The sequence below is a fragment of the Puma concolor genome, chromosome C2 (assembly GCF_028749965.1).
Source record: "Puma concolor isolate L17-30 chromosome C2, mPumCon1.1.hap2, whole genome shotgun sequence".
NCBI lineage: Eukaryota > Metazoa > Chordata > Mammalia > Carnivora > Felidae > Puma > Puma concolor.
The window spans coordinates 120,210,615-120,232,309 of NC_141675.1; the positions used below are offsets into that span (position 1 = coordinate 120,210,615).

The window sequence follows — 21,695 nt, forward strand, 5'->3', positions numbered from 1 at the left end:
TACAGAATTAATGATATATTTTTAATATTTTTTACAAGTCTCTTTAGTTGGTGCCTAGTGGCATTTAACAAGATTTTTGTATTCCGTGTAAAAACACATAGAACGTAAACACTACGTAATGAATATAATTTCTCTATGCCATGCAAAAAAGAAGTCAAGTTTTTACACATCCTCGCTCCTAAATAGTTCTCATTAAAATCCAACTGTTCCCATTTTTGCATCCTTGTCATTCTTTGGTAAAAGATTCAAAATAGCCATAGGTTAGGAAACAACTGTTTGCTCGTGGTCTTCATTTTTGCAAATAAATGTGTTTTGTAAAAGGAAATCTGCACTGTGCCTGATTTATACTAAATAATTGTAAGTAAGCAAAATATCATAGTTTTTCTGACTAATCTACTCCTAAAGCTTTGAGTTGCCGTTCAATCTCTTCATCGGAGATCGTAGCCTTTGAAGTAGAGGCAGATGGTAAGCTTCGAGCAGCTGATGGAGCTTTGGCCATCTATATTAAAGGTAAAGGGGAAAAAATGTGCATTACCAAATGTGGGGCAAGGACACAAAGGATGTGCTTCAAAGATGTTTACTTTACATTCAAACAAATACAAAATCACACATCTGACAGGAAAGGGTAGCTTACAGTGACAAAAGTGGTAGAAACGATTTCTAACTGAGAGAAGAAGACATTCATACCTTTCCAGAGATTTCAATTCCGATTTCATCAAGAACTTGATTCACAATATCTTGGCTTTCTTCTTCATCATCAGAGCCATCAAAGATGTCATCAAGTGTGTCATTGACTTGGGGGGAAGGGGAGAAATAAAGCAATTACTTTCAAACCGATTTCAAGTTAGATTTACAGTTTTAGAAGGTGGTCCAGGTGTAATATTTGTATATTACACAAGGGCAAACTTAACCAACAAACTACAGAAGTCCTTTTTAAATGTTCGTGAAGTTCACTTATACATTTTTGAGTTACTAAATCTGGAGTAATTTTCGTTGCAACACAAATTTTCCTATAATAAAACAAGTCTACCCTGATTTTTTTAAATGTGTATTTAATAAACAACTATATGAAATTCACAGCTAAAGGCTTAAAGTGTTGTTTTTGTTTTTTTTTTTTTTGAGTGAGAGAAAGTTATGGAGGGGCAGAAAGAGAGGGGGAGAGAGAATTCCAAGCAGGCTCCATGCTGTCAGCAAAGAGCCCGAAATGGGGCTTGATGTCACAAACCATGAAATCATGACCTGAGCCGAAACCAAGAGTCAGATGATCAACCGAATTAGCCACCCAGGCACCCCTAAAGTTTTAAAATATGATTCCACAAATTGTATTCATTGAGCTAGCAGCTGTTAAATCTGACCATGGAAGAATATTTAGGAATCAAGTATCTTATAAATATTTGGGAGACAATTTGCTCTGTATATACCTATAATTATTTTTCAACTTAAATTTATATTCAACATGTAGGTAGAATATTCTAACAAAATCTAAGGTTCAATATTTTATTAAACTTGTGTAAAGAATGATGTCCAATTTAACCGTGCAAAGATTATTACTGCTATATCCCTCTCTTCCTCCCTTCTCTTCCCAAACTATTTATGGAAAGCCTTCTGTACAGAAGGTATCATGTTAGGATTATGCCTTATTATCCCTGAATCAAAGGGCCTAGCATGTAGTACAAATACAATTAATGGATAAAGGGAGGAAAATGAAGACCTTAAGTAGTTTACACTTAGAAAAAATCAGATTGTGGTAACTAAGATAAAATGATTATAAAAAGGGAAGAGATTACATCCAACTGGGAGGAAGTAACATGTGAGGTGGTCCTTGAAGGCTGCAAAGCATTTGATCAAACAGGTGGAATAGGATGAGCAAAGACTTGGTGGGAGACAATAGGGATATATTCAAGGAAGATTAAGTCCTTCTGTTGTGTGCATGAGTGGAAAATGCTTAGGAGGGAAAGAATTAAAGCAGATGGACCATAATCATTCTCCTGATCACTGGGGGATGCCCCCAAAGGAAAAAAAGACAGGTAATAAAGTCTATCTCCTTGTAAGTACGCTGCTAATTGTACTCCTGGTAAACAGACTAATATTTGCCAGTAAGAGTGTCCTTGTCTATGGAATGTTGTTAGCAGAATGTCCTTGGTTTAGGACTGCTATAGTAAACAAACCTACAATGTAGGAGTTTATGTGCGATGACTTCCTAGGAAATATCAGCTAAGACAGATAACCATCTGAGGGATAAATTTAAGATGTTTCATAACCTAAATGTTTCCTTCAACATGAGATGATATGCAAACCTCATTAGCCACATCATCTATTATTCTGGGTCAAAGAGCTTATGTCTGATATGGGAAAAAAAAGATCTGGGGAATAATTTGAGATGTCCCAGCCCTCTCCCTGTTTCACATGTGCATCTTAATTGCTTGTATCCTTGACAATATTAATAAAGCTCTCTGGTTGGTATGAGCATGATTTGACAATTTGATTTTTTGTGTTAGCTCAAAAAGTAAATTTGGAAAAGGTTATATTAAATTTAAGGACAAAAAATGAAATATCATCTCTGAAGAAATAAAGCAAATGTCAAGACTTCAATTAGAGTCTCAATTCTTCCATTTAGTACCTATTCAACTTGTGGAGACCGTCCTTTTACCTCTGCTCACTGGCAAGATAAAGGGGCATGACTTGAAAATTGTTTTTGATTTACATCTGAGAATTTTATTTTGAAGTCAGCAAGAAGCAACTAAAGGAATCTCACTGGCATGCTCAGAGACAAGTTTCTGGAAAAATAATTTAGCGGCTGTAATAATCCAATGCTAGTGAAGTAATGATGGAGGTGGGAAATCCAGGTCAAAGTCTGTAAGTGCCTCAAGAAGTAGTGCAGAAAAAAAATGAAAGAAGGGAATAGATGAGAAAGAACAGAAAGGTATAATCCGGGATTAAAAAGAATGCTTTCAGAAAAACTGTAATTAACCATTTATAAATATATGTATACATACATATATATATAAAATATGGTTATGTAATATATACATATGTGTGTGTGTGTATGTGTGTGTGTGTATATATATATATACACATAAAATATATATATATATATATATATATATATATATATATATATATATATAATACAAATTTCTCAAAGAACCTGTTTCCAAAACTTGAATGTGAACAAGATCTGGAGCAGCAGTGCACAACATAAATATCAATTGGAAAAAGATCTATCAATTTAAACCTTGAATCCTTGACTTTACCTTTAAATGAAACACTGTTAATGTAATTTAGTAGGTTATAGAAGAAATGAGTAATCACCAACAATTACTATTCTTTCAGACTCATTTGCCAAGTACTAAAACATAAATGAAAACTATGATAGATAAGAGTTGTAAGTATGAGCTTATTGATTCTCTTCATTATAGCTTAATGGAAAAGTTAATTCCTCTAAGATCTCACACCTGTGCCATCACTGGAAGCCACATAAACATGATACTGCAATCATTATATAAATGACAATTCTCACAGTCATTAAAAATTCACTAATGATTCAAAAAAGTCATATTTTTAAAGATTCAAAGTGAAAGCTAAAAAAATTTTTGAACTATCAAAGATACACATACAATTTCATTATCTCCTAAAAGGAAAATAGATATTCTGAAATTGAATACCTGAACAGTTGTGAGTTTAGTAATTTAATCTGGTAATTTAATCTGACACTATTTTATACACTACATGCCATTAAATTAAAATGCTAGTAACTATGCAGAACTAATCTGGCATAGCTGTACATAATTGTAAAACAATTAGGAAATAACTTTGCAAAATAATGATATCAGTTTGACATATCATTTCAGGTAATTATTCAATGTTGACCAGATGCTGTAACTGGCAAAATAAAGATTGGTATTGTCTTTCTGGGAAGAATTTGGTAGTATAAACCAAAAGCCTTATAAACGTTAACACTCTGAGATTCAGAAAAGTAGACAAAAATAATATAGAAACATTTATCAAAGGATTATCAAATACAAATTTTAAAACAGTCTTATTGACCAATGTAAGAATGGTTCAATAAATTAAGATGGATATTATTTAATATCGATGTGATGCAGTATTTTTTTTTAGTGTTTATTTTTGAGAGATACAGAGACAGAATGTGAGTGGGTTAGGGGCAGAGAGAGAGGGAGACACAGAATCTGAAGCAGGCTCCAGGCTCTGAGCTGTCAGCACAGAGCCTGACGTGGGGCTCGAACTCACAAGCTGTGAGATCATGACCTGGGCCGAAGTTGGACACTCAACCCATTGAGGCACCCAGGAGCTCCAATGTTATGCAGTATTAACGCCATTTAAAAAAAAGACTTCAGAGAAGACTTAAGGTCATAAGTACATGCGTATGTCATACTAGTATGTTTTTTAAAAGCAGAATAAGGTTCAAAATTACACATATAATAGGATTAACTACTACAAGATATGGAAAAATATAGGAAAGAAACATACCATATTAACAGTAACTATATCTGTGAGATGTGATAATATTTTTCATAAATTTCATTCCTTTGTATTCCCTATATTTCTACTACAATATGCAATTAGCTTATAGTCAAAAAGAAGAAAACTAAGTATTAAGTAACTCTGGGAAGGAAAAGAAAAAAATAACAGAAGAGCTCCATTATCTCTACCTCCAATAAAACCACACATCTTCTACAGTATGAAAGAATCAACACAACTCTGAACCTATCAAATTCATATCAGGAAGAGTTATTTTATTCACAAGTTGGTTTTGCTGCACTAATCAATAAAGTAAAACTGCTGTGGCCAATATGGCATAGAAATATGGCATATCATATTTTATATTTTTCCTTCCACTAAAGTTGGATAGAATTTTGAGCCTTATACATTGCCAATTTAAAAATGCATTAGGAGTGCCTGGGTGGCTTAGTCGGTTAAGCGTCCAACTTCAGCTCAGGTCATGATCTCACGGTTTGTGAGTTTGAGCTGAGTTTGAGCGCCCCAGACCCCCATCAAGCTTTGTGCTGACAGCTCAGAGCCTGGAGCCTGCTTCAGATTCTGTGTTTTACTCTTTTGCTCCTCCCCTGCTCTCTCTCTCTTAAAAACAAACATTTAAAAATTTTTTTAATTAAATAAAAATTATTAGAGTTACAATACAGACATCTATTCAGAAGGGTGCTATATCATTTTTTTCAACATTTGTCCTTTTATGGATTAGAATATAAGGTTGCTAGTAAATAAACTTGGCTAACTCAAAGATGAAAAAACTGCAAATTTCATTATAAGTTATTAAACTTACTCATTTCTTCAGTCATTTCCATTTTCATGTTTTCCTTCTGGAAGTTCTGCATTGTTTGTAACGTCTTTTGTGGATCCATCTTCTTGTTAACTGCTTGCATTGTCTTTAAATATATGAAAAGATTCGTGTTGGCTACATAATTGGAAAAATTTTACTATGAAATAAGTTCAAAGGAAACACATCAAATTAGATACAGGGTTTCTAAAAATATACATTCTGTCATCATCAAATATAAGAGTACAAAGTATTCTAGAAAAAAATGAAATATTTGGATACCATCTGCTTAACAGTTGTATAATAAAGACCAGGTGAAAAACTCATATGAACAGTAGGCAAAATAAACAAATAAATAAGTAAATAAATAAAGTAATTAAAAAACATTGTCAGCAACAACAAAAAATCCAATGCTATTCAAATGGGAAAACTACATTTGCCTATTATGTGCCAAGCAGTTAATGTCTAAATTGAAAATAATTGTAATTTAAATTTTACAAAATTTGTCACTTAGCTTTTGATGTCTAAATGAAAAAGGATACACAGCATGAATACTTAAACCGTTAACATATTTTAAATCATGGTTTGGAGAAATGAACAGAACGAGTTTTGCAAAAAAATGTGAAAAGAATTCTTACATTTTATATTCACAAGTTATTTCATTAAAAGAGATTAATGCTATCTAGTATGGGCAAATATTTTATACATATTATATAGAAAATTTACATATGTATTACACAGTTCAGTATTGAAAGATACTATACAATATAAAACACATCAGTTTCAAAGATACCAAGCAGTCTTTTCTCAATCTGTATGTAATGCTGCAGCCAAAGTAACTAGTAACACTGGATTTCCCCCATCCCCCTCCAGCGCATACCTCTCAAGTGGCTTTCCATTGCTCTCAGTAGTAAAAGCCAAATTCCAGAATTCTCTGAGACCAAACACCACCAAACTCTGCTGAACAAGCTAGTCTTATTTTGTACCGCTGCCCTCTAGCCACACTGATCTCACTTGTTATAAATGAAATTCTCTATTTATTGATGTAAATTATATTACTTGCAACTTAATACTAACAACAATGATGAGAATGATGATAAAGCAGTAAATGCCTATATAGCCTTAACTATGTGCCAGGCCCTGTACCTAAAGCATAATTATTTATATATAACATTTAAAGTTAAAAGACATTTAGACCTAACAAATGTTTATATACTAGGCACCACCATTTTCCCTACACTATAAATGGAGAATGAAGGCACAGAAAGGCAAATTCACTTGCCACAAGTCCTAAAGCTACTGAATAGAAGTGAGATTTGAACTCAAGTAATCTGGTTCAAAATGTATGCTCCTAATCACTACACTGAACCACCTCTTCGAGTGAGCTGTTTTTGGAACAGACTGTCCATTTTAAGCCCCTGCCTGGTTTTGCTGTCTACTTCATCCCCATCATTTGTTATAGTACCTACTCTAGGGTCTAAACAAGTATTTGCGGAATTAAGACATTTCTAAGATAATTAAGTGAAAATTCCAGTTCAGCCATCTCTGCATGGCAGGACCATATTCAGTACCTTCTCCTAACCTACTACCTGTAAAAGAAAAAACTACAAAGTAGATGGTTTTCCCCTTATTACTGAAAGGTGACCCAGCTCAACTGTGTGATCATCACATATGATCTTTTCCCAAATTAGATGTTTAGTCCTGTCCACTTGTGAAAACAAAAAAGGAAAACGAAAGTTTTTGCTCTTAACTGTGTATTTTTTACTGTAAAATGACAAAGATCCATCAAGAGTAAATTAACAGAACAAACTTACATTGAAATTTCCTCCATTTTTTTTAAGAACATAATGTGTCACTATACTTACTGCACCTGAGAAAGGCAAATTCTATTTTCGTGTGCTCTGTAATCTAAAAAACAATTATAGTTGCTCCTCATTATTTCTGGATTCCATATGTGTGGGTATGCCTACTCACTAAATTTATTTGTAACTGCAGACCAATACTCACAGTGCTTTTCTGTTCTCTGTGGACACACAGGGAACGGCAAAAAAATTGAGTTATCCAACATGGTTGTTTCCAGCTGAGGTCAAACAAGGTGACCTCTGCTTTCTTGTCTCAACTCTCATACTGTACACAAGTGTCCTTATTGTGGTCTATTTAGTGCCACATTTTTGTAACTTTTGTTGATGACTTTGCCATTTAAAATGGCCCCAACCATAGTACTAAAGTGTTGTGTAGTGCTCCTAAGTGCAGGAAGCTATAATGTGTTTGTGGAAAAATACATATTAGCTCTGATTAGGCATGAATTCAATGTTAATGAATCAATAATACTTATTAAATATGGAGTCCTTCAACAGAAACACACATTAAACAATGTTAGTGTATAAGCTGGTTGACAAAAATGTTGTCACCAAAGGCTCACAGGAACCTAACCTTGTATTTCCCCTAGGAGCAATTATTCGATATTCACTAACTCAGTGTTCCCAACTACAGAACATTAACTACTTCAAGTAACAAGAATCCACTGTACATACCATTTTTCTAATATGAACCTCATACTTGCTCTTCCTCTGTGGCTTTCTTTTCTTTTGGTCTCCATATTCAAATACTCCTCCTTCCTTATATTTAACAACTAGTGATATTTTTCACACCTAGGTCTTCTAAAAGTCTTTCAGATCACTCAATTCAAAGATCTGAACAGTTCACTGAAATTTAGCACACACTGATGTATAGTGGATAGTTTCCCCATTAGAAATAGTTTAACCTCCCTGCTTACTCCCACCCCATCCTCAACTGAACAATAAAATCTGTGAGAGCAGCGCCTTTGTCTTAAAAGTCTTCTTATTCTTCACAGTACTTCATACACATCAAGGGGCTCATTATTTATTAAAAAATCAAAAAGCTCAAAGTCCTTTAAACTCCAGAGTGAAAACATTTATTTTTTTATACAAAGGGTGTAAGTTAAACATAATTTCCTGACAAAATTAACTGGTAAATCCTTCTGACAGAAATCACATGTCCTTCTGACATATACATGAAAATGGATCAAGAGGAAATTACTACTCAGAAGTAATCAAAACTTACAGCTTAATGAAATAACAAGACCAAAAATCTTCTGACAATTTAAGGGAAAAAGCAAATAATACTTTAAGTCAATTTAAAAAATTTAGAAGCTAAATGTGACCCTGGGACAATCAACATGTCCTAACAAATTTTATAGTAAAACAAATCAGTAAAGAATCTATGTACACCTGAATCTAATATAATATTGTAAGTTAACTATATTTCAATGAAAAAAATCTAGAAGTATTTATTTGGATTATCTAGTCTTATAACTTCTTTTACTAAATATTACACAGATTCTGTACCCCATATACATCAGGAGGTACTTTTAAATCTGATTTGAATACTGACATTTAAATATCTTAGATAAAATTATAAATGTATGGATATAAAGGTCCCCACTTACTTTTGCTGTAGTAGACATTGCTCCTGCCATCTTCATCTGGGAATTCATCACTTTTGTTTGTGTGGACATAGAAGTGACTTTAGAACTTACAGCAAAAGTTCTTGTTTTCTGTTTCCGTAGATGAACAAGCTGTTTCGCTAAAACTCTGCAAGCTTCTTTATTACCAATCTTAGCCATTTTCTTAATTTCTAATTCCTAAGAAAGGAAATAAAAACAGGGGGAAAAATCATTGATAGGTCGTTCCCAATGATTTATTTCAGAAGAAAAATCAAACACACATCATATACCCTTTTCTCCCTGATCACGAAGACAGGAAGAGGCAGTCATAAGGTCAGAGAAAAAGAGTAATTGGAGAGGGCAATTTATTCCATATGTTTACATGGGAAAGACAGAACTAGTACCTTCATCCACAAATACAAAGCAAGTCTACAAAATAGTATTCACAAAAAGCCCCAGAAGAAAAGGAAAAAGCTCAACCCAAAAGTCAGTAGGATAAAGAAAAAACAAAAAACAAAAAACAGCGAGTTGGTGGGACAGAGAAAAAAGCACAAGGGTAGATTTAAGGCTAATTATATAGACAATTACATTAAGTAAGAAGGTTCATCCAACACCTTAATAAAAGGCAAGTTGTCATTTTAGATAAGAATATAAACCCAAATATATGCTATATCAAGAAACCAAATTTAATTACAAAAAACAAAACTAAGTAAAAGGATAGGAAATATACTCTATAATTATTTATTAAATTCTGAAAATCTGGAATGGCTACATTAATATCAGATTTAAAAAAACTTGAGAAAGGAATATCATAGGAAATAAAAAGGGGCATTTCATAATGATAAAGATATATTTCATAATATAAAGATACTAAAACAATCCTATATGTGCATGCATCTAAGAACAGTGCTTCAACCTTGAAGCACAGGGGCGCCTGCGTGGCTTAGTCAGTTAAGTGTCCAACTTCAGCTCAGGTCATGATCTCACAGTTCAAGAGTGAGTTCAAGCCCCGCATCGGGCCCTGTGCTGACAGCTCAGAGCCTGGAGCTTGCTTCGGATTCTGTGTCTCCGTCTCTTTCTGCCTCCCCCCTGCTCATGCTCTGTCTCTCTCTCTCTCAAAAATAAATAGACATTAAAAAAAAATATGTGAAGCACAACCGAAAGAACTGAAAAGAGAAACAAATACACAATTAGTATGAGGAATATCAACAACTTCTCTCTTAAGTGCACTGCTATAATTGTTAGAACATGTGAACAGAGACTATGTAATGCTATAGACTTACAAAAACACTATCACCAACTTGACCTAAACAACATTTTTATTTTTAAAATAACAACAGCAGAACATTCTTTTTACAAGTGTACACTAAAAAAGAAGAAAAATCACCAAAATATACCACATTTTGTATCAGAAAACAAGGCTCAATAAATTTACAAGGACTGAAATCATACAAAGTGTGTTCTCTAACCACATGAAATAAAACTGGAAATCTGGAAAACTGGAAGGAATATCATAAATAAGCAGAAATTAAACAACATGGTTCTAAATAAGTCATGGGTTGGAAAGATCTCAGGAGAAATAAGATAATATTTTGAACTTGGAACAAAAAGGAAAATGCAACATATCAAAATGTGTGGGCTATAGTTAAAACAGTTCTTAGAGGGAACTTTATAGCATTAAAGCTTATATTAGAAAAAAATGAATATCTCATAAGCTTCAAAACAGAGAAAGTAAAAAAAAAGTAAAACACTAAGTAAACAAGTAAAAATATAAACAATAAATCTAGATAATAGGAAAGAAAAAACAATATAGAAAATTAATGAAATCAAAAGCCATTTTTTATAAGAGATTGACCTTTGGCATTGATAGACCATTAGCCAGATAGATGAGGGGAAAAAGTGATACAAAGAGAGCATAAAAATTACAAAGATGAGGAATGCAAAGGGGGGCATCACTTCATATCCTAAAGATGTTAAAGGATAATATGGGAACATTATGAATAACAGGTCATTACATTTTAACATTTAGTAAACATGGATCTTGACAGATGCTAACTACCAAAGCTCATTTAAAAAGACAGATTATTGGGGCACCTGGGTGGCTCAGTCGGTTGAGCGTCCGACTTCGGCTCAGGTCATGATCTCACAGTTTGTGAGTTTGAGCCCCACGTCGGCCTCTGTGCTGACAGCTAGGAGCCTGGAGCCTGCTTCAGATTCTGTGTCTCCTCTCTCTGCCCCTCTCCCACTTGTGCTCTGTCTCTATCTCTCAAAAATAAATAAATGTAAAAAAAAAATTAAAATAAAATAAAATAAAAAGATTATCTGATGATCCATTCTGTAGCTGTTTTTTCTAAAAACTGAACTGGTAGTTTAAGAACCTATCCACAAAGACAGCTTTACTGATGAATCTTCTCAAATATTTAACGAAGAAATACACATTCTTCCAGTAAAGAAATAAGAGAAACCAACTCATGCTTTAAAGTCAGCATCACTCAGATGTCAAAACCAAATAAAGACACTGCATGAAAAGATAACTACAAATCAGTATCTTTCACAAACACAGATACAAATATTCTTTACTTTTTCTTTGTGAGAGACAGAGGGATAACACATACAGGAGGGGCAGAAGAGGCTAGTAGGAGAGAGAGAATCTGAAGCAGTTCCATATGCAACACACGTTTGATCCAACAACCATGATATCACGACCTGAGTCAAAATGAAGAGTTGGACACTTAACTGACTGAGTCACCCAGCACCCCTAGATGCAAATACAGTAAAACCTTGGACTGCGAGTGTTCTGCAAGACAAGCAAACATTTCTAATAATTTTTAACTTGATAAACAAGCGATGTCTTGCAATATGAGTAGTGTGTGATGCTGAACGTCACATGATCACAACTGAGCCAATGGTTCTTCTCTCTCTCTCTCTCCATATCACTGTGGAATTGTGAGTGATCGTCTCCCATGCTCAGATGCTCGATCTTAGACTGAGATGTTTGGCAGAAATTGGTGATTTTTCAGAATGTTGGAAGGTGCCCACAACTGGCACTAGTGTATTTTTTGTCACTTCAAAGCATCAATGGATGGTTTTTTGCTTTTCCAAACAAGAGTAAGCTTAGGAATGTTCTGCTTCATTCCAGGTCAGGCTGCCTTCATATAGAGACCCTTTCCCCTGCTGCCTTATTGTCAGTTACATTAAATACAGTATATGACAAAAGTTTATAAATACTGTACTGTAGTCAACATCTGTGTGAGTGTACCCCCACACAGGAAAAGGTTGAAAAAAAGGCGGTAAGATGAAGGAGATGATTATGGTGAAAGTTAAGGAAATTATCGAGAAATACAAACAAGGTATGCAAGTGGCTGAAACTGCAAGATTTTATAAGAAGTCTATGTCTGCATCTTGTCTGCAGTGAAGGAGGAGGAAAAGGCAGAGGAATCCCTCACTTCAAATGAGATTAGGGAGATGTGTAAAACGTGAGATATAGCGCAAAATTTTGTAGAAAAGCACCACCCAAATAAGGCTGTGGCAGTGCAAACAACAAATCTGTTTAACAACAGTGCAATGTCACACTTAACGTGAAATCCTCAAAAGGAAGCAAAAGCAAGTATCATTGGATAGGTTCTTTGTAAAGCTGCATGAAAAGAAAAAGATTCCATTGAGCCAATAGATAGTATTGATTGTTAGTGACAATGAAAGTTGTCCTACACAATAACCCTCCTCTCTCTGGTCTCTCACATACCAGCCACAAAGGTTTTCAAAGGTAAGTGCAGGCTAATTTGCTTATTTTCCTTTCTATTTTGTATTTTCCTTATTATTTTGTATTGTATTACAATATTGTAATCATTTTTATATTAATATTTTGGGGTTGTGGAACGAATCATGTGAGTTTCCATTATTTCTTATGGGGCAATTTGCTTTGATATACAAGTGCTTTGGATTACAAGCATTTGGATTACAAGCATTTCTGGAATGAACTGTGCTCGCAAACCAAGGTTTTACTGTATTCTTAACAAATTTCAGCTTACTGAAAATAGTATCTCAAAAAAACACGTCATTACCAATGTAACTTATCCCAGGAGCAAAAGCCTGATTTTAACTTTAATAAATCAATAAATGCAATTCACTAGGTTAACAGACTAAAGAAGAAAAACTGCATGACCATCATCTCAAAAGATGCAGAAGTGAACCTCCATGTTCACCTGATAACACAGTGAAACTTAATTCAATATGGTTTAGTGTCCTAAATGTAACAACTAAAACTATAATTCTTCTAGGAGAAAACAGAAGGGAAAATATTAGCGACTTTGGGTTAGAGAAAGATTTCTTAGGACACTAAAAGTACTAGTCATAGAAGAAGAAATTTCACTTGATTAAAATAAAAATCTCTGTTCCACAAAAGACACTATTCGGAAAATAAAAGAGGCAAGGCCAATAACTGGAGAAGATATTTACCAAATATATATTTAATAAAGTACTTATATTTGAAATATATAAAAAGCTCTTACAAATAAACAAAAGGAAACAACATGATGAAAAAAATGGGTAAAATATTTCAATAGACACTTTTGGCAAAAAGATATGTAAATGGCAAACAGGCACATGAAAAGATGCTGAACGTCATTAGCAATAAGTGAAATGCAATTTAAAATGACCATCTACTATACACCACTAGAATGACTAATATGTAAAGACTGTTGACTCCAACTATTAGCCAGGTTGTGGAACAACTTTACTTTCATATCTAGCTGGTGGGAACAGAAAACATTACAGCTGATTTGAAAAATTGTCTAGTAGTTTCTTACACAGTTAAACATACATTTACCCCATAATCTAGCAATCCCAATCCTAGAGATATATCCAAGAGAAACAAAAATATATGTTCACACAAAGACTCCAATTGTATCTTAATAGCAACTTCATTCAAAATAGCCCAAACCTGGAAATAACCCAAATATCCACTGGCTGCTGAACAGATAAATAAACTATGAAAACACCCATACAATAAAGTAATATTCATCAATTAAAAAATTAATACTGATTATATAACATTGATTAATCTCAAAATAATTATGACTGAAGGAAACCACATTAAAAAAAAGTATTCATAGGGGCGCCTGGGTGACTCAGTTGGTTAAGCATCCAACTTCGGCTCAGGTCATGATCTCACGGTTTGTGGGTCCGAGCCCTGCCATCGGGCTCCGTGCTGCCAGCTCAGGGCGTGGAGCCTGCTTCAGATTCTGTCTCCCTTTCTTTCTGCCCCTCCCCCACTGTGCTCTGTCTGTCTCTCAAAGGTGAATAAATGTTAAAAAAAAAAATTTAAAGTATTCATATTATATGATTTCATTTATATAAAGTCTAGAAAACGTAAACTAACCTACAGTGACAGATCAGTATTTACTGCAAAGGAGGTGTCAGGGAGGGATGGATAGGTAAAAGTAATTGCGAAGGGAATAAGGAAACTTTTCCGGATGGTGGGGATGTTCATTATTATCTTGATTGTAGTAAAGGTTTCAGCATATATATATATATATATATGTATATATATATATATATGCTGAAATGTATCAAATTATATGCTTTAAATAATGGAGTTTACTGCATGTCAATAATACGTCAATCATGCTGTTTGTTTAAAAGATTTAAAGCAACATATAAAAACATAACATAAAAATATTTAAAGACAAGCAAGACAGTCTATTTAAAAAAAAGGACATTCATTATCACAGACATAATGATCACTAAAACATCAAGTAAGATATCTGTGAGTTAACATAATTATTTCCTGTAACTTTTTGTTATTCAGGACCATTTAATCTTTGTTGTTAACTGACAATAAAGTAGCTGTGTTTTGAGAAATATTTCCTCCTGGGCATTCATGACTTCTACAAACTGAAGAATAATTTGATTTTATAATCAGCAGAATACACAGAATCCTGATAAAAGTCAGCAGAATGACACAATAAACGAAGGTAAGCAGAAAATTCAGGAAGACATAAAATGCCATTTCTTAGTAAATCACTTACCACCTGCCATGTGTCTTTTTCTTAGTTAGCTAATTATTCTAACACTAATTTCCAAATTTGTTTGAAAAGTTAAGCTGAAATTTAATGTTCTACTTACCAGCTGTTTTTCTTGTTTCTCTAAAGCTGCTCGATCTCTGATTATAGCCCTCTGCGTACCTCGTAATTCTCGATTCTGTTCCTTTATTACATCTAAGAGAATCACAAAAAAAACAAATGTAATTTTCTTCAATACCATTTAAAATACCAGACTTGGAGACTTTATTAAAAAAAAAGAAACCATGTTTTACTAGATGTTAATTTTTTTTATTCAATATAGTACATATATATAAAGTCAAATATATTAAAACTTGGACCATAAATATTAATTAAAGAACTACAAAAGATAACTGCAGATATGCTATAGTATCCAAAAGTGTATATACATCACAATAAAAGATTCCCTTAGAGAACTGATACTATACAATGTTTTATATAGCACATAAATATGTCACAAACACATTCTTCATCTCTTCTTACCCCAGTATTATATGAAATTCCAGGAAGGAAGACAGGTCACTAAGTCATCATATCATCACAACAGAGCGAAATAGCAGACCTTCCAATGAGGCAGACCTGGATTTGAATCCTCCCTCTGCCACCTGATCATTATATGATGATATCTTGGGAAAGTTAGTTAATATTCTAAACCTCAGGTTGCTTATTCATAAAACAAGGATAATTGTTAAGGAGTAAATAACACACAATGTCCTGATACACTATTAAAGTTCCACTCAATCTTGAAGTTTTTCTAATTTATTCATTTGGATCCATCAGGTCCCATCTTTTGAAGAATTAAAGTGCTAGTCTAGGTCCAAGGGACTATAATTTGGGTTAGCTGTTACTAAATAGTAATTTCTTCAAAAATCACAGATATTGATGGTAATTCTTGCCAAAACTGATCTTTCATTACCAGGAACCTTGCGAAGTGTTGTACATATATTATGCAATATAATATCGACAATAATGCTATGGAGTTGATTTTTCTATTATTTTAATTTAAATTTTTTTTAACATTTATTCATTTTTGAGAGACAGAGTGTGAGTGGGGGAGGGGCAGACAGAGGCAAGAGAGGGAGACACAGCATCCAAAGCAGGCTCCAGGCTCCAAGCTGTTAGCACACAGCCCGAGGCGGGGCTCGAACTCAGGAACCCAAGAGATCATGACCTGAGCAGAAGTCGAGCGGGCTCTTAAATGACCGAGCCACCTAGGGGCCCCTTATTTTACATTTAAAGAAAACTGAGAGTTGGGAAGTTTCAATAACTTGCCCAAGGTCACAAGATAGTATGCAGTAATGCCAGATTTGGATCCAAGTGTTCTGTCTCCCGAATCAGTAATCTTAATCACTTCACTAGAGTACCTTTCTAGTCAAGAAGTAGATTTAAAAACAATGGTAACAGAAAGAATAGTCTCTTTATCAAATGGCATTGGGACAATAGGATGTCTACATGAAAAAGAATGAAATTGGGCCCCTACCTCACAATGTATATGAAAATTAACTAAAAAAAGATTAATGACCCAAATGTAAGAACTGAAATTACATAATTCTTAGAAGAATACATAGGAGTAAATCTGCATGATCTAGGACTTAGCAATAGATTCTTAGATATGACACTAAAAGCATGAACAACAAAAGAAAAAAAAAGATAAATTGGACTTTGTTAAAATTAAAGGCTGTGCACCAAAGGAAAGACATCCCACAGAAAAGGAAAAAATATATACAAACTATATATACATATATATATATGTACACATATATATGTACATATATATATGTATATATATGTGTATATATATATATATACACACACATACACACAACTTATTAATATATAGAGAGTCTAGTATTCAGAATATATAAATAACTCTTAAAATACCAAAACAAGACTACACACACACGCACACACATATATGTCAAGAGTCTAGTATCCAGAATATATAAATAACTCTTAAAACTCAAAAACAAGACAATCAAATTAAAAATGGTTGAAGGACCTGAATAGACACTTATACAAAGGAGATACAGAAATGGACAATAAACACAAAAAGAAGATGCTCAACATCATTAGTCATAAGGGAAATGAGAGACATTTCACATCCACCAGAATGGCTATAATCAAAAACAAAAAAGGAAAATAACAAGTGTTATGAGAATGTGAAGACTGGTACCCTTATATATTGGTGGTAAGAATGTAAACTGTTTCAGCCACTGTGGATAAAAATTTGGTGGTTCCTTAACAAGTTAAACATAAAATTACCATATGATCTTACCAACTCCACTTCTAGGTATGAGAGCTGGAGTATAATAAGAAATGAAGTCCTGATACATACTACAACATGAATAAACCATTAATATATTATACTAAGTGAAAGATGCCAGATACAAATGGTAATACTTTATGATTATATTCAGATGAGATATCAGAATAGATTGATCATAGGGGCGCTTAGGTGGCTCAGTCGGTTAAGTGTCCGACTTCGGTTCAGGTCATGATCTCACAGCTCCTGGGTTCAAGCCCCGTGTCGGGTTCTGTGCTGTCAGCTCAGAGCCTGGAGCCTGCTTTGGATTCTGTGTCTCCCTCTCTCTCTGCCCCTCCCCTGCTCATGCTCTGTCTCTGTGCCTCAAAAATGAATAAACGTTAAAAAAAAAATTAAAAAAAAAAAGAAAAAATAGACAAATCACAAAGACAGAAAGCAGACTGGTATTTGCCAGGGGTTGGGGAGAGAGAATGTGGAGTCACTGCTTATCATGTACAGGATTTTAGTGTGAGGTGATGAAATGTTTTAGAACTAGAGATGGTGGTTACACCCCATCGTGAAAGTACTAATGCCACTGAACTGCTGTTCACTTTACAATGGTTAACGTTATGTGAATTTCACCTCAAATAAAACGACAGAGCCAACACTCGTTATCCTTTTACTGATGGAACACCAACCTTATACACTTCTGTGTATAATGTATAACTTTACTCATAATAAAAATAACTATGGTCACCTGGGTGGCTCAGTTGGTTAAGTGCCCGCTCTTGATCTCAGCTCAGGTCATTATCTCATGGTTTGTGAGCGGAGTCTCACATCAGGCTCTGTGCTGATAGCGTGCAGCTTGCTTGAGATTCTCTCTCCCTGTCTCTCTGCCCCTCTGCCCCTAATAGTTGAATAGGTTTCTTTGCTCCAAGGCCTCTAAGACTATTTAGTATATGAATATGCAGTCAATTCTTAAGTGGAGAACATATTATAGATTATTTCCTACATTTGTTAAGTCAAGAATTCCTTTTAAGAATCTCTATTAACATTTCCTAGATGTTAATGTTCCATGGAGCACTGGTTGGGATTCTGTTCTAAAAATAACACAATTTATTAGTTTCCTACGGCTGCTATAACAAATACCACAGACTGGGTACCTTAAAAAACAGAAAACGAAGTTTCTCACATTTCTGGAAGCTGAAAGTCCAAGGTCAAGGTATTGGCAGGTATGATTTTTCCTGAGGTCTCTCTCTTTAGCCTGCAGATGTCTGCCTTCTTTGCTGTGTTCTCATATGGCCTTTTCTCTGTGTGTGCCCATCCCTGGTACCTCTTTCTCTTCTTATAAGGTCACCCTCGCCCTGAATTAGGGCCACATCTTCATAACCTTTTAACCTCAATTACCTCTTTACAACGCTATCTCCAAATACAGTCACATTAGGGGTTAGGACTTAGCACGAATTTTGCAGGGGTGCCTGGGTGGCTCAGTCAGTTAAGCATCCAACTCTTGATTTCAGCTCAGGTCATGATCTCATGGTTCATGGGATCAAGCCCAAGTCCATGCTGTGCTGCTTGAAGCCTGCTTAGAATTCTCTCTCTCCTTCTTTCTCTGCCCCTCCCCTACTTGCACTTTTTCTCTCTCCCCCCTCTCCCCCCCACCCTTCCCCAGCTTACTAGCTCACATGTGTTCTCTCTCTCCCTCTCAAAATGAATAAACTTAAAAACAAAAAACAAAAAAACATGAATTTTGTGGGCATACAATTCAGTCCACAGCACACAATCTTTCCTCTGACAGGTGCAGACAGACACTAAGTGGCAAAGCTCTTATTTCCCTATCTTTAAAAGCGATCACGAGCCTTTTCATCCTCAACACTCAAATACTCCTAATTTTCTTCTTTTGAACTTGGCACCCTATCTTGCCAAAGCCAACGAATTGGTATAAAAACATTCACCACTTACCCTACTGTTTCAACAGAAAATATGTTCTAAATTTAAAACTATGAAATTACAAATAAACTTTTGGAGTATAACATCTTTGTGTACTGAAAAGTCCCTAAACTCAACTAATATAAAATGAAATGGTAATACTGAGATAGTGATGAAAGTCTTCTAAAGCCACAAGAGTACAGAGATGAAAGAGAAGCCACCATATTGACAAATTAAATTGTGGCCGGATAACTGACACAGATGCAAAGCAACTGCTGAAAGCCTTGATGGAGAAGATCTAGAATTCTATCGATATATACTTTTTCATTATTAGGGTGATGTAATAAAAAGCATATATTTGATCTTTGTCTGGAGTTCCTGGCACAGAGATCCTAAAACCCTCAGTGAGCTTCCTTAGTGATAGCAATATCTTTTAACTCAAGAAAGGGGACCCCTAGATAGCTCCTGGAGGGGACTGGTCACCAGAAAGACCAAATACTTGATTAGAGAATGGGAAGTTCAGCCCCAGCCCTCTGACCTCAGGAGAAGGGAGTGGGGCTGAAGACTAGGTTATAAAAAACTCTTGAACAAAGAGATTAGGAGAGCTGCTGGGTTGGTGAACACACTGATACGCTGGGAGGGCAGCATGCCCCAAAAAAGGGCAGGGAAGATCTTGTGCCACTTATAGTCCCCAAAACTTTGCTTCCATTTGGCTGTTCCTAGGTAAAGCACTTTTCTGAGTTCTACGACTTGTTCTAGCAAATTATCACACTGTGGAAAGAGTTATGAGGACTCTAGAATTTGTAGCTGCTTAGTCAGAAGTATTGGTGGCAACCTGGGACTTGTGACTGGCATCTAAAATGAGGACAGTCTTGTAGGACTGAGCCTTGAACCAGTGGGCTCTGTGCTAACTCCAGCGAGTGTTAAGACTGATCAACTTTTTGGAGACACCCCATTGGTATCAGAGAACCATAGAGTAGAAAATAGATATAGCTATCTCTGTTGGCAAAACACATTATTATGACAGGAAATTTTACCAAAACATATAACTTAATCAAAACAGTTTTACTTCAATTTTAGTATCTATGTGTACCATAACTGTCACTGTATATTAGAGAAAGAAAAATAAAGAAAATTAACTACTGCATATTCCATAGCCTCATATCATAGTTAATACACCTATTAATATTTAAACAGTTCTAAGCTATAAACTGAGAACATCTAATGTTGCATACTAAAATACAGTCATAACACTTTAAACCATATTATCATGAGAAAAAGATAGTAAAACATTTTCTTCATATGAGATGATAGGCATATCCTATAAAACTTATCCTTTACCTTTTAGAAAAAAAAAAAAAAAAAAAAAAAAAAAAAAAAAAACTCCGAAACCCACATTTAATGATTTGGTCTTCTAGATAATTCAGAAGGAATAATTTGAATATGGTTCTGAAAAACTTATAATGTTTTTTTAGGCCAAGTTTATTTCCCATTCTATTTATTTTTTGGTAGGTCTAATTTCCTCCCAAGCTCTTTCAGAGCAAGGAACACAAGTATTTTATTTATTTATCTATTTGTATCCTGACTGCACTTTATGCCAACTACTGTCCCAATATAGTATAGTTAGCAGTGACCTAAGGGAGTACAAAGATATTTGAAATGTAAAAGAATGTGCCTCATAGGCATAGTTAACACATTCCTTTAAGATGTATAATAAACTCTATCTGTTACCAAGAAAGATGGTTGATAATTTAACAATAACAAAACTATGATAGATCTTTTACCAAACTATGATAGATCTCTTTGTACGGTGGAAAAATAGAGCACTGACATAACCAGATATTTCCCTTACAAATTCCTACTGCCTCTTTTCATTCTGAGTCAAGACAATAATAGAAACATGTACTGGGTGTTGCTGACATCTAGGAGATGGAGCAGCGCTGGACTCCTGTCCATAGTGTGCTTCCTTCTCCAGGCAAAAACAAACAAACAGTCCCAGTTTTTAGATTCCAGCACTTCATCTGCCTTGTGGGGTTGTTGTGAAGCACTTCTTAACAGGTAGTAATAAAAAACTTCCACATTGTTAAAATGGCAATGCTACATGGCTGTGACTATGGTATGTTCTCTTTGTGGTATGTTCTGAGAGATAAAAAGGGTCTGGAGCCACTCCACCCATCACCCTTTTTACCCACCCATACCCAGCACAACATTTAGAGAAGGCCACCCAAGTCAATTCCACTGTAGGTATTAAAAGCTTCTCAAGCCTTTCAGACTCTTTTTTACTGAATGAAATATACATGTATGCACTAGAATGATCACAGACTTAAATTCTGGGCTCAAGATACAGACAGAAAAGGTCATTCGGCTCTTCTCGGTTCTGAGTCAATAAGGTGTATCTGCTTACAGAAAAAAAAGTCGAAAATAAAAACAAAACAAAAGGGGTCTCCATAATGTAGTCCAGCCTAGTTTACTAGAATTCTCTACTGGGATTTGAGTCCAGGCCCCAACTTGAATTACGACTGTCCTTCCAGATCCTGCTTATTTATATACAATTTATACATTTCAGGATTAAAGCAAAAAAAAAAAAAAAAAAACTTTAAATACACGCATTCATTAATTTGTGAGTTATATTTTAAACATGTTTGAAGTGCCCTTCTTCTGGGGAGAAGGAGGGAGCCTATCTCAAGTTTACAGGGTAGTTGA

At 34.7% G+C, this 21,695-nt stretch overlaps 1 protein-coding gene across 1 annotated transcript in view; it reads right to left on the bottom strand.

Annotated features, from left to right (window-relative positions):
• CHMP2B (charged multivesicular body protein 2B) overlaps window positions 1-21,695 on the bottom strand; it is a 28,887-nt gene continuing 7,192 nt past the window's right edge. The window contains exons 2-6 of the mRNA XM_025913123.2: window positions 14,886-14,977; window positions 8,766-8,960; window positions 5,303-5,405; window positions 688-794; window positions 1-499 (exon numbers count right to left, since the gene is read on the bottom strand). Of these exons, the coding sequence (XP_025768908.1) occupies window positions 389-499; window positions 688-794; window positions 5,303-5,405; window positions 8,766-8,960; window positions 14,886-14,977 (608 nt within the window). The 3' untranslated portion in view covers window positions 1-388. The remainder of the gene's footprint in view (window positions 500-687; window positions 795-5,302; window positions 5,406-8,765; window positions 8,961-14,885; window positions 14,978-21,695) is intronic.